General features: G+C 56.6%; 1 protein-coding gene and 1 pseudogene across 1 annotated transcript; one reads left to right on the top strand and one right to left on the bottom strand.

The window, feature by feature from the left end:
• Positions 1-871: 871 nt before the first annotated feature.
• LOC121091408 lies at positions 872-3,885 on the bottom strand (annotated as a pseudogene).
• Positions 3,886-8,617: 4,732 nt separating this feature from the next.
• LOC121091156 (cytochrome P450 1A4-like) lies at positions 8,618-14,789 on the top strand. The gene is made up of 7 exons (XM_040600463.1): positions 8,618-8,780; positions 9,650-10,515; positions 10,748-10,874; positions 11,145-11,234; positions 11,323-11,446; positions 12,011-12,097; positions 13,359-14,789. Exons 2-7 carry the CDS (start codon positions 9,658-9,660, stop codon positions 13,663-13,665), a joined length of 1,593 nt encoding a protein of 530 aa, XP_040456397.1. The 5' UTR covers positions 8,618-8,780; positions 9,650-9,657; the 3' UTR covers positions 13,666-14,789.
• The last annotated feature ends 325 nt before the right edge of the window (positions 14,790-15,114 follow it).

Raw genomic sequence — 15,114 nt, 5'->3', positions numbered from 1 at the left:
CTGAAGTCCTCCAACACGCTGGTCCCTCCAAAGGGGCTTTGCTCCAGCCCAGTTCATCTGAAGGATCCCTCTCATTTTTCTGAAGAGAGTAACCTGAGCAGCAGGAGAACCCCTGCTGCAAGGCTGTCTGACAGATTCCCAAAGAGGCACTGAAGTGCTTTGAGCTCCTTTATGGACAAAGATAAACTCTTGAATGGGATCTTAGAGTGACATGATAATTCAGCTAGGTGATGAAAAATGTAGTATAGAGACAAGGGAACAAGCTGTCCTTAGAGGACTTGGAGCTGTATTAGCATTTTTCCAAGATTTCCAAGGGGTTTTTTTCCCTGCAGACACATCAACGATGAAGGTAAACTTCAACCATTGAAAACTTGTCCCAGTTAGTCCAGAAACAGTGGTACTGGCTGGACCTCAATAACATCCTCCTCCTCTCCACCCAAGCTTTGGGCATCAGTTCATCCAAGATTTTAAACATGGATGGGGGCCACAGGAGTATGGCATGGGTGGGCTGTCCTTCAGCTGTCGAAGCGTGATTCTGAAAGGATACAGCCCAGTGGTACTCAGGCGGTCTGGTTTGGGGTATTTTCCCTTTCCCTCTAGCGAAAGACAGTTCACATGCCCCATAAACGTGCTTTGTGGTACTAAGACTAGATATGATGGAATATCCAGCATTTGATGGAATATCCAACACTAGAAATGCTGGAAAATGGAAAAGGCAAGAAATGCTACACAGTGAACAAGATAGAAAAGGAGTTTCAGCGGCTTCGGTTTATTGTATCATCCCGTAAAACTGTACCAGTCCCAGCTTTGCCGCAAGGACACCCAGGTCCTTGCCCCCCAGCAACGTCTGGGCAGCAGGTGAGCCCACTGCTCAGTCCATGCTCCTCATGGGGAAGCACTGCTTGGCTTGGACGTGTCACATCTTGTGTGCTCCCAGGGGACAGTCCATAAAGTGACGTCATGTCCACCTTCTTGCCATCACAGACACTGAGCTCCAGCTGCTGGAGCAAGGTGGAGAGGAGAGGGAAGACCTGCCACCTGGTGACTGCGCTTCCCTTTCCCCAGACTGGAAACCAGCACCTTCTCCTTATCCGCCTTGTTCCCTTGGGTCCCCTCGTCACTGAGGAAACGCTCTGGGTTGGAGGTCAGTGGATCCTTCCAAAGCTTCCTGGAGGGCAAGCATTGGATGCTGGGATGGCATCTCCTGGCCACGGGTGTGGGGGGCACTGGAAGGTGGGAGCTGTCCGTAAGAGTATCCCTGAATTTAGCAGATAGCTCACGTGCTCCCTTTTCTCTTTAAAGTGGGTTGGCCCCACTCCTGTCTAGGAAGGTAACTGTGCAGGAAGGGTCCTGTATGTCATGGCAGGAGGCTCTCTGCCTCAGAAGGTGCTTACTCAGCGTGATTCACTTCCCACTGATGCACAAGCACACAACAGCCCTTTGGGCTGTAGTAGCTGTTCAACACTATGTCCCTGGTCCTGCTGGGGAGAGAAAAGTCTCTGAGAGTTCTGGAAGCAAAAAGGTTCTGCATCCTCAGGGGACTATTAGTTTGCTTCTGACACTGCTGAAGTAAGGATGTGGCCCGGAGAGATGGCTTTATGAGGGGTGGTTGCATTGTCCATGAGCTAGATTGGGCAACCGTGAGCTGGGTGGAGCATCTTCAGTGAAGGCAAGAATTGCTCTTCGGGAGCTCCTACGTTAGCCTGCACCAGGGCTGTGAGCTCCCCGTGTTCACCATGAAGCCATCACTCTACAAGTCAATAATACTCTCCCTGCCTCTCGCCCACTGCTGTTGGCGTGGCTGTCCCAAGATGCCTCAAGTCCACCTTGTCCTTCCCTCCTTTGCACCCTGTGCCCGTACCTGTGCGGGATGGTGAAGGGCAGGAAGGAGGAGTGCCTGAACATCTCCAGGATAAAGGCTTCTGTGTAGGGCAGCGTGCCCCGATCCGACAGCCTCGGTCTCCTCTCCCGGCCGATGGTCTGGTCTGTGGGAGGTCGAGAGGAGGGAGCCGGTTGGGTCACACAGTGAGATTTGGGTTTCTATCCTGTCGGAGAAAACTTTGCTAAAATATTCTGCTCTCATGCATCCTGATTCACCCTCAGGTTATGTCAGGTTTGTATAACCTCTCTGGAATCGGGGGAGTTTCCACAGAGTAACTCAAAGATAAATCAGTCATTCAATAGACATCTCCCTGAACCAGGAAAAGCCACCCTGGCTTGTGAGGCTTGACTGAGGTATAAGTCGTGCCCTTTGCTTTTTCCTGAAGCCTCTTTCCAGAGCTAATGTCCCATGCTGTCTCAAGAGGTTTCTCTGGAAGGTCGAAGAAGACCAATGAGCAGAAGAACGATTGCTTGGACCCAAACTGGCTGCCTGGTGTTGGACAAAGATGTGTCAGATGGAGCTATAACATGAGGAACCTGAGAAAATCCGCAGTAGCTGAGGGACCTAGTGGGAAAAGATACCTGCTCCAAAGAAGTCGTTCACAAGGTTGATGATCTTCTACTTAGGGATCTGCACGACAATATTTGCTACCACTTTTTTCCCCAGGCACTGATCAGTGAGGGAGTTAGTGATGTCTCAGATGCTCTGAGAGGAAGAGAAGACAAGTCACGGCAGCAGAACCCACAGAGGAATGGGCGTTACTGATGCAGGGGAAGCCCAGGGTCACACAAGCTCTGGAGAACATCATCATCTTCCAGCCCTGCTGGTCCCTACCACTTTTGCGATCTGTGAAAACAAGGAGACAGTTCTGCACGGAACCTGTGGCACAGATCAGGTGTCCAACCAACAAAGTGGTCCTATCGCACAGGGCCATGGAGGAGGAGGAGGAGGAGGGCTGCAGTGCTGGACTGCGCATGGAGAGACTGTGGGTGAGAGAGGCTGCAGCTGGACCGGCTCAGTGCAGCAGTACCGGCAAGAACGTAGCTGCCCTTTGATGCTTGGCTGCAAGAAAACCAGCTTGCTAATAGACCAAAGAGCACGGATGCACCTCTGGTAGAGGTGAGGGTCCTGCAAGCTCTGACCTTGTTGTAGGTCTTGTAGGGCTCCTGGACAATTTTCTGCAGGAAATGAAGGAATCACTCATTGAAATCTTTAAATAACCTCATGGTGCAGATGGGAAGATACCGGAGCATGGGGATGAAGTCTGCAGGGTTGCCAGCAGCAGCCACATCCCCAAATTCATTGCCGAGGTTCACCAAGCTGAGCAGCTCTTGGTCGTTGTGCTCGTAACGCTTGCCAAAGCAGATGGCACAGATGACATTGGCCACAGAAACCACCAGGTACCGGTTCAGGTCAAAGCTCTTCTCCTCATCCATCAGCTGCAGGAACTTGGTGACCAGGTAGTCAGCCTCCTTGGAGACGTGCTCCTCCAGCAGGCAGGTGGAGGAGGACGTGGGGCTGGGGGCGATGGAGAAGGTCTTCAGGGCGTTCTGGGCCAGCTTTCTGCGGGCTTTCCACACCTCCCCCGAGTCGGGGCTGAAGGCCAGGCTCTGGCCGTTCGAAATGTATTGGAAGCTGTGGAGGTCCGGGCGCCCCATGAAGTCTTCTCCTTGCTTCACCAGCGCTTGCTTGATGGTGTCCAACCCGCTCAGCACCAGGACGGGACGGGTGCCGATCCTCACCTCCATCACGTCCCCATACTTCTGGCTCAGTCTGGTCAGGACCAGGTGCGTGTCCTTCCTCAGCTCCAGCACGTTGCCGAGGATGGGGTAGCCTCGGGGTCCTGGGGGGCTCTTCAGCTCCTTGGGCACGTGCTGCTGGAGGGACTGGAGCAGCAGGAAGACCAGGCAGAAGACGGCAGCCGCGAGAAGGACCTCAGTGGCCGAGACAGTGCCTTGGCTTCCCAGCAGCGACATGACAGCCTTCATCGCTGCCAGCATGTAGGAACCCTAAAGGAGTTAACCAGAAGTGTGGTGAAGAGCTGGGATTAGCAAGAGCTTGAGTCCTGCAGATGCTCCTGATGCTGAGAAAAGGCAACAAGTGCCCTTAAACAGTTCAGGGTGATGGAGCTGTCTGTGCAGCACTTTGGGGTTTTCAAGGGCAAAAGCTGGAAACCTGTAAAGTCTCCAAACACACCCATCACTTACGGAGGACCTCAGCCCCCCAGCACCTTTAATGGCACCCCTTCCCCTGCAGAAGACCCCAGTGCCCACCGGCACAGCCATGGCTCCTGCCCAGGGCAGACAGTCTGTTTGCACCGAGGCACAGAAAACCACAGCTCAGAACAGCGCAGGGAGGCAGGAGGAAAGGACCAGCAACGCCTTGGTGAAGCTGGCCCCATGCCCGCCAGCCCTGCGAGCATGTGTAGGCAGGAGGCTGGATCTGCTGGTGGCTGGGTGGCAGGGACCGAGGGTGCCACAGGGCTGTCCTGCAGGAACACATGGCTCGCTGGGTGGGCAGGGGAGGCAGGGGCGAGCCCGGTGCATGAATTCCTCCTTTAGACCCGTATATGACCTTCCAGTCCTATATCCATGTTTGAACACACACACACATTGTCTCCTGCCTGCAGGTCCTTGCAATAGACAGGGCAGGTTGTACTGCCTGTGGCTCCCAGGAAAGATAGGCAGAGGGTGCCTGGACCGCCTGCCCTGGGGAGCCCAGAGCATCCTCATCTCCCACCTGGACCTTCTTTTCCCACCACCTGGAAGGCCACGGCTTTATATGTGCTCCCCTTGTTGCACGGCCGGGTGCTTATCTCTTGGGGGGCACAGCATGAAAGCCCTGGGGAATAGCTACCCACCGACAAATGGGGCTGAGCCTGGCTGGAGCCAGCCGAGAAACCAGGGAAGGAAATTCCTCAGCTCCAACAGGCTCGGGGGGAAAAATGGTGACTTCTTCTCCTACCCAGTGCACGTGCCTGCCCTAGAGCCCAGGACAGGGAGGCAGAAAGGGGTCCGCACCCCCTGCCGTAGGGAGGACAGAGGACACGCTCTTGGCATTGCTGCCTCGTGGGATGTGGGTACCAGCATTTCCCCCAGAGACCTTTTCTGGGCTGACCAGACTGTTCCCAGCACACAAAGGGCTGTCACCTCCATGGCCACCCTGGAGGTGGTGGGCGCTGCAGGCTCTGGCTGCTTCCAGCAGCGAGGGGATGTGTTTGCAGCAAGGCATCCACAGCCACAGCCCTCTCCATCTCCGGGGAATCGTTCGGCGTGACCCTGTGCCCTGGGACTGGTGGTGGCAGGACCTTCTGGCCCAGCGGCCGAGCCAGGCTCAGGTTAACGATTGCCCAGGCTTGCGTGAGAAGGCGGCTGGCTCGCTTCCCCCGGCTCCTCCGAGGGAGAGGAGTGGCAGGGCAGAGGGGAGGAGGTGAGCCGGAGAGATAGGAGGGGTGAAAGGGGCAGCACTGGGCAAGGCTGGACCGGTTCATCCCTCCAAAAACACAGCGTGCCAACCCACAGGAGATGCAGGAGGGAGCGGGGCTGCTGCTCCAGTTGGGGCAAAATTCAGGGCTTTGGGAAGTGCAGCCGGGATGAGCAGGCACCAGCCAGGGCTTTGGGGTTTGGCCCTAGGTTTCATTCCGTCTTTGAAAACTACAGTGGGAATTTGGCCCAGGTAAAAGCTGAGCTAATATTTAATAAAGGCTTTCAACATCTGGTCTAATCGGGCTCATTAATAGCAATGACGCTGTTCATTAATGTTTGGCAAGAACAGTTACAAAACCCTGGCTCCTAATATTCATTCTGATAATTGCCAGGCACCTTGCAGACCTACCGGCCCTGGCTTCAGCGAGGAAGATGCTTGGGAGTGTTTTGGGGAGGGAGGCTGGGGTTTCGCAGGAGCAGGGCAACACAGGGCTTGTCCCACAGGCTAGGTCCACATGGCCTCTCCCATCCCCATGGATCTACCTGGCTTTGTTGCATGGGCTTGGGGAGGTGGGGGTGCAGACTGATCCCCCCCAGGCAGCATTCCAGACCTCTGTGGCCTTGCACTGATGGGGAACCCCCCACCAGCCTCTCCTGATCCATCATATCCCAAAGCACTGGAGGAACTGTGGAGGGTCCTGGAACCGTATCAGGAACACCAAAGGGATCCCCAGGACCCACCTGCCCCGCTTCCACCCCCTCCATCCCCTTTCCCTGCCCCCCCAACAGCCTGCTCTGTGCTGGCTGCCAAGCCCTGGCAGGGCAGGGTGCCTCCTGATGAGAACAGCGTTAAGAGCTGCCGCCTTGCGTGCCAGGCAGCCTCACACCCCAAACACATCCTCACCCAGGGACGGGCCCCCACCCTGCCACCGCCCCTCGCTCAGCCCTGGGCTCCCCGGAGCTGCCCGGGGGGCAGCCACAGAGCCACCACCGGGCCCCTGCCCTTGGCAGGGCTCGCACACGCCTGTGAGTGCACGAGGATGCCCCTTGCTTCCCTCCGTGGGTCACCGCTCAGGGGAGGATCCCGGCTGTTGGTGCATATGCTTGTGCCAACATGTGTGTGCAAGGATATATGTGAGCAAGGGGATGACGGCGCCTGCAGGCATGTGCACGTGTGGCAGAGCATGTGTGTATGTGAACACGTGCAAATATATACATGCAAGAGCACAAATGTGCTGTGCATTTGTAGGCAAGTGAGCTATTTATGTATATATAAGACACATGTAGAATGTTTGTGTACATGAGAGCATGTTAAAATGGGCATGTGTGCACTGTGGGTCAGCGTGGATGCGCATCAGCTCTGTATGTGCAATGTATATGTGTAGTCTGTATGCGCAGTGACATGCCTGTATAGGTGTACCTATAGATGGGGTGAATGCACGCGCGTGAGCGCTGGGACGTGGGTTCAGGGAAGCTGTGGGCGTGGGTGCCTCCTGTGTTTGATGGGGTGCCACAGTGCGTGCCGGCGTGTGGGGAGACATCTCTGCCTGGGGTTTACAGCCGTGTGGCCATGTCCTGTGTGGTCCGTGTGCCCTGAGCCCCTCCTGAGCTGTGGGGAAAGGCAGCACAGGGGCATTTGCACAGCGTGTCCCCTCGGGGATGGACAGCCCTGCCTGGGACCCTCGGAGCAGCCTGGGGCACCGCTCAGTGTCCCCAGGGCCACAAAGGGGACATTGGCGGTGACACGACTGAGCCCCCCTGCTTTGCACGGTGGGAAGCCACCCTTTCCCTCACTCCTCATGGCTGGAAAGGGCTGGGATGTCTGTGTCCTGTGGAGGGGCACACAAGTGGCAGGGGGGGCTGCTGTCCCCTTGCAGGTGATGGCAGCATCCCATGGCAGAGGGGATGCAGTCCCGTTACCCTGAACGTGTCCCTGGTGCTGGGGAGCCCCCCCAGCCCCAGGCAGCCGGGGGGGCTGATCCTGAGTGGCTCTGGCGCCGCCTTGACCCCGGGCCAGGCTCCTGGACGTGAGGCCACCGCCCTGGTCCTTTAAAAGCCATTTCCCCCCCCACCCACCCATAGCGTGACTGCGAGTGACCGGGGCGGCCCTCCCGGGTCTGTCCGGAGCCCCTTTGCACGCGATGTCCCCAGTGCCACCTCTGTGACCCACCGGCGGGGCGGGACCCCCGGCCCCTTTCCCATCCTTCTGTGGCTGGGCTGGGGACAGGGGTGCGGGTGAAGGGGGTGACATCTGCGGCTCGGGCTGGTCCCCCTTGTCCTCCCAGAAGGGCAGGTCCTGGCCTGTCACCCCACGAGGACCGGGGATGGAGGGGGCGGGGATGGAGCTGCAAACTCTGCCTGAGACCCCCCTTAGGTCCCCCGAACATCCCCCCCGACGTGCCCCCCCGCCCCCTCCAGCTGCACCTCAGCCCCATCCCCGTGCCACCTCGACCCCCGGGTCGCTCTGTCCGCCGGGGACAGGAGGTGACAGAGGGCGCGGTGGCTTCTCACGCGAACCTGGACAATCTTTAACTGGGCCGGGGCAGCGAGGGCCGTGACCCCCGGGGCTGCCCCACCGCCCCCTTCCCCAGGGGGACCCGGTCCGGGCTGGGGACCAGCAGAGCGTCCCCTAGCTGGGCGAGGGGCAGAACGGAGCCGGTGACCCCCCCCCGGCTCCCCTCCCTCTGCTTTACGGGGCAGCACCGGCGGGCGGACGGGCAAGCCCCCGGGGAGGGATCGCTAAAGCACCGCGGTGGGAAGGGTGGTCAGCGCTCATCCCTGCGCGTTCGAGGAGCACCGTGAGGGGGTGACCCCCTCCTCCCGCCCGGCACCGCTCGCACCGGGGCTGTTTTCCCACGCTCCCGCTCGCCCTGCGGTTTCGGGACACCGGGGACATCCCGGGGCTGCGGGCACCGGCGGCGGGTTGGGGCGGGGGTGCTGCATAGAACTGGGTGTCCGCAGCGGGGGCCGCGACAGCGGGGAGCGGCGGAGCCGGGGCGCTGCCCGGGGGGTCGTGGGGGGAACCGGGGCTCGGGACCGGCGCCTTTAAGATCCTGCCGGTAGCGTGACTGGAGTGACCGGGGCGGTGCGGGTTGCCCAAACATCCCGCCCGCTTCGCACGCGATGCCCGCCCCGGTCTGAAACCCACGGGAGGCACCGGCACCCCCCGGCCCGTTGGGACAACCCCCCCTTCCCCCGCCCCCTCGCAGCCTCCCACGGGGACAGGCAGGGCAGCGGGGCTCCGCAGCCCACGGGCGGAGCGGGAGCGGAGGGGCCGGGGGTGCGGGGGGGGTGGGGGTGGTCCGGGGAGTTGTTTCGGAGTTTGGACGCACGTCAAATTTGATTAGGCTTCGGTCACGTGACGGGAGGTGGCCGGGCCAATCAGGGCGAGCGGCGATGCATATAAAGCAGGAGCGAAGGGCGAGCGGGGTACCTGCCGCAAGGATCGGGCCCCCCGCCGCGCCGCGCCGGAGGTGAGTAGGGGGCATGGCTGTGCCCGCAGGATGGAGAGGTGTTGGGGCCACTGCCAGCTCCCCCACGGGACCCCCGAGGGATGGAAAACCAGGGGGTGCCCTGCTATGGGTGGTCCCCCTGCTCTAGCTCCCCGAATCCCCGTTAGCATCCTTCCCATAGCTGTTGGAAGGTGATTTCTGGGGGGTCCTGGGGGTGATCCTTGCCCTGCAGTGGCCACGATCGGCAGCTGTGGGCTGGGCTGAGGGTCCCGGCTGGGCTGCACCCGCTGGCGTGCAGGGATCCCATCAGCCCTCCAGGCTCCTCAACTTGTGGGACCAGGCTGTGGCACCCTGCCCAACCCAAGGGCAGGTGGGATTTCGAATCCAGCCTCTTCCTACCCTTGGCTCAGGGTTTTCTGAGGGATTCCTATCAAAGCTGGGAGCCTGGTGCTGCCACCCCATGCCACAGCCATGTCTTTCATGGCCATCGGTTTCGTAGGAATTTGTGGCACTGCTGTATTCAGTTTGGTGGCGAGCAGAGGCTCGGTGCAAGCAACCTAATGACTCCAGTCAGGAGGATTCAGCTCTCCTACAGTCAAGCACTCTGGAAAGGGCTTTGTGGTAGAAAAGAGTAGTTGAGAGCATGGTTCCTTCCCTGACACAAGAGAAATAGCTCTGAGACCTATTCCTTTCACTCCTGGCTAGCACAAAAACTGCTTTTAAGTGCAAGCAGCTTCCTGAAGTGCAGAAAACCGGTGCAGCTCTGGATCAGAAGTTAAGCCCAGCTTTCCTGCCCGCAGCCCTTTGTGGTCACTGCTAAGGGTGTTTCAAATCAGAGGTGCGCTGGGGACCTTCCCCCCTTCATGATGCCTCTTTGGCTTATTACTAAGGTTCCTACATGCCGGCAGCGATGAAGGCTGTGATGTCGCTGCTGGGAAGCCAAGGCACTGTCTCGGCCACTGAGGTTCTTCTCGCGGCTGCCGTCTTCTGCCTGGTCTTCCTGCTGCTCCAGTCCCTCCAGCAGCACGTGCCCAAGGAGCTGAAGAGCCCCCCAGGACCCCGAGGCTACCCCATCCTCGGCAACGTGCTGGAGCTGAGGAAGGACACGCACCTGGTCCTGACCAGACTGAGCCAGAAGTATGGGGACGTGATGGAGGTGAGGATCGGCACCCGTCCCGTCCTGGTGCTGAGCGGGTTGGACACCATCAAGCAAGCGCTGGTGAAGCAAGGAGAAGACTTCATGGGGCGCCCGGACCTCCACAGCTTCCAATACATTTCGAACGGCCAGAGCCTGGCCTTCAGCCCTGACTCAGGGGAGGTGTGGAAAGCCCGCAGAAAGCTGGCCCAGAACGCCCTGAAGACCTTCTCCATCGCCCCCAGCCCCACGTCCTCCTCCACCTGCCTGCTGGAGGAGCACGTCTCCAAGGAGGCTGACTACCTGGTCACCAAGTTCCTGCAGCTGATGGATGAGGAGAAGAGCTTTGACCTGAACCGGTACCTGGTGGTTTCTGTGGCCAATGTCATCTGTGCCATCTGCTTTGGCAAGCGTTACGAGCACAACGACCAAGAGCTGCTCAGCTTGGTGAACCTCGGCAATGAATTTGGGGATGTGGCTGCTGCTGGCAACCCTGCAGACTTCATCCCCATGCTCCGGTATCTTCCCAGCCGCACCATGCATCTCTTCAAGGACATCAACAGGCGTTTCAGCTTCTTTGTGCAAAAAATTGTCCAGGAGCATTACACCAGCTTTGATAAGGTAAGAGCTTGGAATGCTCTTGGATGTGATTAGAGATGCCTACAACTGTCAGTTGCTGCCTGCTGGGCAATGCCGGGAAGAGGGTACTCCCTTGTCCCCCCACCTCTGCCCAGGAAAGCTCCTCGGAGCTCTCCAATCTGCAGTTAATGCCCCCAAGAGCTGGCACTGGCTGGGGGAGGTTTCCCCAGCCCTGGATGTCCATGATGTCCCTGACTCACCTGCTCTTCCCCAGGAGCACATCCGGGACATCACGGACTCGCTGATAGATCACTGCCAGGAGAAGAGCACAGGGGAGGATGCCTGTGTCCTGCTCTCCAATGAGAAGATCATCAGCATTGTCAATGACCTCTTTGGAGCAGGTGGGAACATTTCTGGAGGTGAAACCTTGCTGCTGGGAGGCTGGGTGGGGGTGTTGGAGCTGTCGGGGTGAGACCTTGCCCACGCTTGAGTGTTTGGAGCTGCTGCTGGGCTCCCGGGTGCCCTCCTGAGCAGTGACCAGAGCAAATGGTTATTTGGTCATAGCTGATGGTGGAACTGCTCCAAGGCAAATGTCTGGAGTGGTGGGATCTGTAAATACCTGCTAGCCTGTCCTCTTTTGGTAACTAAGTATCTTTTTCACATCCACCCAGGTTTTGACACTGTGACAACTGGCCTGTCCTGGAGCCTCATGTATGTTGCCTTGTACCCCAACATCCAGAAGAGGATCCATGAAGAACTAGGTGAGTCCATGAACCTGCTTTTGCCGGGGCTAAAAACTCTCTGGCAAGGGCTGGCCCCAACCCACTCCCTTCTCTCGACCTCCCACAGACCAGACCATCGGCCGGGAGAGGAGACCGAGGCTGTCGGACCGGGGCACGCTGCCCTACACAGAAGCCTTTATCCTGGAGATGTTCAGGCACTCCTCCTTCCTGCCCTTCACCATCCCGCACAGGTACGGGCTGGAGTGGCTGACATGTTGTCTGGGGTGTTGGGGTTTTTTTCGAGTTTTTCTGGGAAGTGCCATTTTGGCAGATAATTGCCTGGGAACCAGTCCCTGCTACGGGGAAATATTCCAGTGCACAGCCTGAGTTACTTGTGCTAAAGCTCCCTGTGTCTTTCGTGCTCGCTGATAGTGCTGGCACCTGTGGCTGCATCTGTTGCCCAGCTTGCTGCCCTCCTGGGGGTGAATCCTTTCCTTTGAGGGTAGTTTTATTCCAAAGCCTTTGCGAGTAGAGGGATGGTGAACACCCCTGGGTTTATACTTCCCTCTGCCTTGGAAGAAACCACAACACAACTCATCCAGCTTCCTGAAACTAAAATCTTTCTGCTTGAGGAAAAGTGTTAACCAAGACTATTTAGTCTCTGAAATACAAACCGGGGTATTTTCTAGCCAGCTCTAGAAGTACAAATAGGGTATTGAAAATGGAACACCCCTAGGGCTTGCCAAGCTTTGTTTTGTTGCAAAGCTGCGGGTCTCCTCTTAACTTTTCTTCCCCCCTGCCTTTATTACTTTCAGTACAACAAAAGCGACAGTGTTGAATGGCTATTACATCCCCAAGGATACCTGCGTGTTTATCAACCAGTGGCAAGTGAATCACGATGAGTGAGTATCCCAAACCCCATCGTGCTCACCCAGGCTGCCGTGGGTTTGCTTGGCTTTAAGATCACTCTGATCCTTTAGAGCAACATGCCAAAAGCCAGATGGTCCACGAAGGCAGGAAAAGGTAGATCGGACCAAAAATCACTTGGGTTTCCTCAGCCCAGCCTTGGCTCTCCGGGGCATGGAGCCACCTTGGGTTGACTTGGTCACCAGTTCAGCTAGTCCCCAACACCAGGGCTTACCCAATTTCTGTGCAGTAATGTGATGATGTCCTCAATGCACCGGACTTTCCACATACGTGCAAGGGCTGGCAGCTTGGGCTGCTGAATAATCAGGAATCAGTAGACCCTGCTGCCAAGCAGCCCTTGTGATCTGGGTTGACGGCTCTGGATGTGCTCAGCAGGAGCTGAGCCCAGTTCCCTCTTTCAGGAAGAAATATGCCCTGACGTGCCTCTCGTTAAACTCAATAGGCTCATGTTGTTATTGCTGATAATCAGCTTTGGTGATTGAAAGGGGATCTGGAAACCAAAGCCCTGGTTTACTCCTCCACTGCTCTCCAGTAGAAACCCTCCTGGGGGGCAGTAAGTTGACTAAGGCTTGATACACAAGGTGGTTCCCAGACCAGGTGTTCTGGATCAGAAGTTCAAGAGACTTGTATCCAAATAGCCCAGCAGTGCAGAAACATTAAACATTTCTTCTGCTCCTGCTTGTGCTGGTGAGCACTGCAACAGGACAGTGTCTTTAGGGTCAGAGAGGATTCTCCATATCCAAGCATAAATTCTTAGCTAAGACACTGGAAAATCCCACCTGGCACCTCCCAGCAGCTGAGTTGGGACAGGTTGGGAAGTTTTCCCTCTTTGAGTTCTACCAGCAATACCTTTAGGTTTCTGTTCTTTTTTTTTTTTTTATGAGCTGCTGACCGATTTCTGTGCTCTCCTTTTGGCTGAAACTGCAGGATCTCTCGCTATTGCATGCTGAATTAAATCCATCTCTGGTATCTGCACAGGCAAACACAATCAGAGTTTGAAATAGAGGTCTCAGTAGACTGAGCTGATGGTGTCTGACACTTAGTTGGCATTTTAGATTGGGGTAGAGGTTGCCAAAGTTTTTGGAGGGTGAAATGAGAAAGCATTGCAGTGCTGCTCTCTGCGAGGATTTGTTTTTTTGGTTTTGGTTTTTTGTTTTGTGGTGGTTTTTTTTTATTGCTGTCCCCACCACAATGGCTGAAAACAGCTCCCTTCAGCATGTCTCCTTTCTGCTCCAGGACCCTTTGGAAGGACCCTTCAACTTTCAACCCTGAGCGGTTCCTCAATGCTGCAGGGACTGAAATAAGTAGGACAGAGAGTGACAAGGTGATGGCTTTCGGCTTGGGGAAGAGGCGATGCATCGGGGAGTCCATAGGCCGGTGGGAGATCTTCCTCTTCTTGACCACCATGCTGCAGCAGCTGGAGTTCAGCCTTCTCCCTGGGGAGGAGGTGGACATCACTCCTCAGTATGGACTGACAATGAAATACAAGAAATGCGAGTGCTTCCAGATTAAGAAGCGTTTCCCCGTGAAGAACTCAGCATAAGCTGTGGGAGGACGTGTCGCTTTGCAGAAAGCCAGCCCTTGGACTCAGACACTCAGCCTGCCTTTGCCAGCGCTCTCTGGAAGCCAGCGCAGCCCCTCGCTGTGCTGCTTCACTGGAGGCTTGTTCATCTCGTGTAATTGCGAGCGGGGAGGGGTAACGCCAGATTTGCCGGGCTCCTCGCAGCTCCCCCAGACTGCTCCACTGCCCTTGCGTGCAGGAAAGCTCACCGGGGTCCAGCCTGCCCACCCCTCCTGGGCAAGTCCAGGGGGCCGCAGCCCTGTGGTGGGGAGGGGGAGGCTTTGGGCTGGGAGAAGCAGTGTGGGACATCGGTAGGGGTGTGGGACATCAGTAGGGGTGTCCTCAACCTGCCCGGTGCTGCAGGCAGAGCTGGAGTTGCTGTGGGCAACTCCCTTCATCCACAAAATGGGAATAAACCTGCACGTTCCTCCCCGAGAAACCTGGCCAGCCTTTTTGTGCGGTGGGGAAAGTCTTTAAGCTCCTTTGGCAGAGCTGTTTGCCAAGCCGCTGGCTGCCTGTGCTGGTGGGAAGGGGCTCTCCAGCCGATGCAGTGGCCAGACCTCTCCCTGCGCCAGCACCCAGCCCAAGCGGAGCCCTGCTGGGTGCCGCCTCGCACAGCCACATTCCCTGAATGCAAATTCATTAAATCGATACCCAAGTGTTTCTACCAATCTTTGGTGACGGCCTACTGGGGGGAAAAAAGTTATATATATATCCATAAGTAGTGCTGCTCGCAAATTGACATATTAGCTAAATTCCTAACAAGAAGCCTCCTGGAAAATATCGAAGGACTCAGAATAAGGGACAAGATGTAGTAAGAGGCACAGCAGAACACTTCTGGCTTTCAGGCTATGCATCTTTTTTTTGAACTAGTGTGGTTTTATTTTTTGTTAAGCAATAGATGTCTATACTCGGACAAGTAGCAGGATCACTGGTCTGAGGACCGCAGGGGTTGCGCTGCCTTATGTTCAATCTGCTTTAGCCAGCGTGAAGGTGAATTCTCATGGCAAACGGAGCAGCAATTCCTGCTTGTGTGGAATGCATCCATATGCTGGGATATCAACTGCACAGTATTTCTAATCCAATAAATATGTATATGAAAGTTTCTTGCTTGGTTCTTGCTGGTCTTATTCCACTGGAAAAAGATTATTTTTTGGGGGGGGGGGGGCGAAGCCCCCTCTACCTCTCTATCATCCTTTACTTTGGTATGTTGGATCAGGGGTTTTCCTACAGACATGTGAGTTGGCTGTTCTGTTACTGTCAGGGCTGGGACCCCAGTGCCTTTAGGGGCAGTTTTTAGCCCTTGTGGGTGCTGTCTCTGGTCCCTCTTCCTGCGTATATAAAGAAGCTACAGCCTCAGCTGTGATTTGCAGAGAGGTGATGCCAAGCTCTGGCTTAGTTCAGGTTTTCACTAAAAATCAAGATTAGCCA

This window comes from Falco naumanni, chromosome 7 (assembly GCF_017639655.2).
Source record: "Falco naumanni isolate bFalNau1 chromosome 7, bFalNau1.pat, whole genome shotgun sequence".
NCBI lineage: Eukaryota > Metazoa > Chordata > Aves > Falconiformes > Falconidae > Falco > Falco naumanni.
Note: the sequence above shows the minus strand (reverse complement) of the source record. Positions and strands in the feature narration are given on the sequence as shown.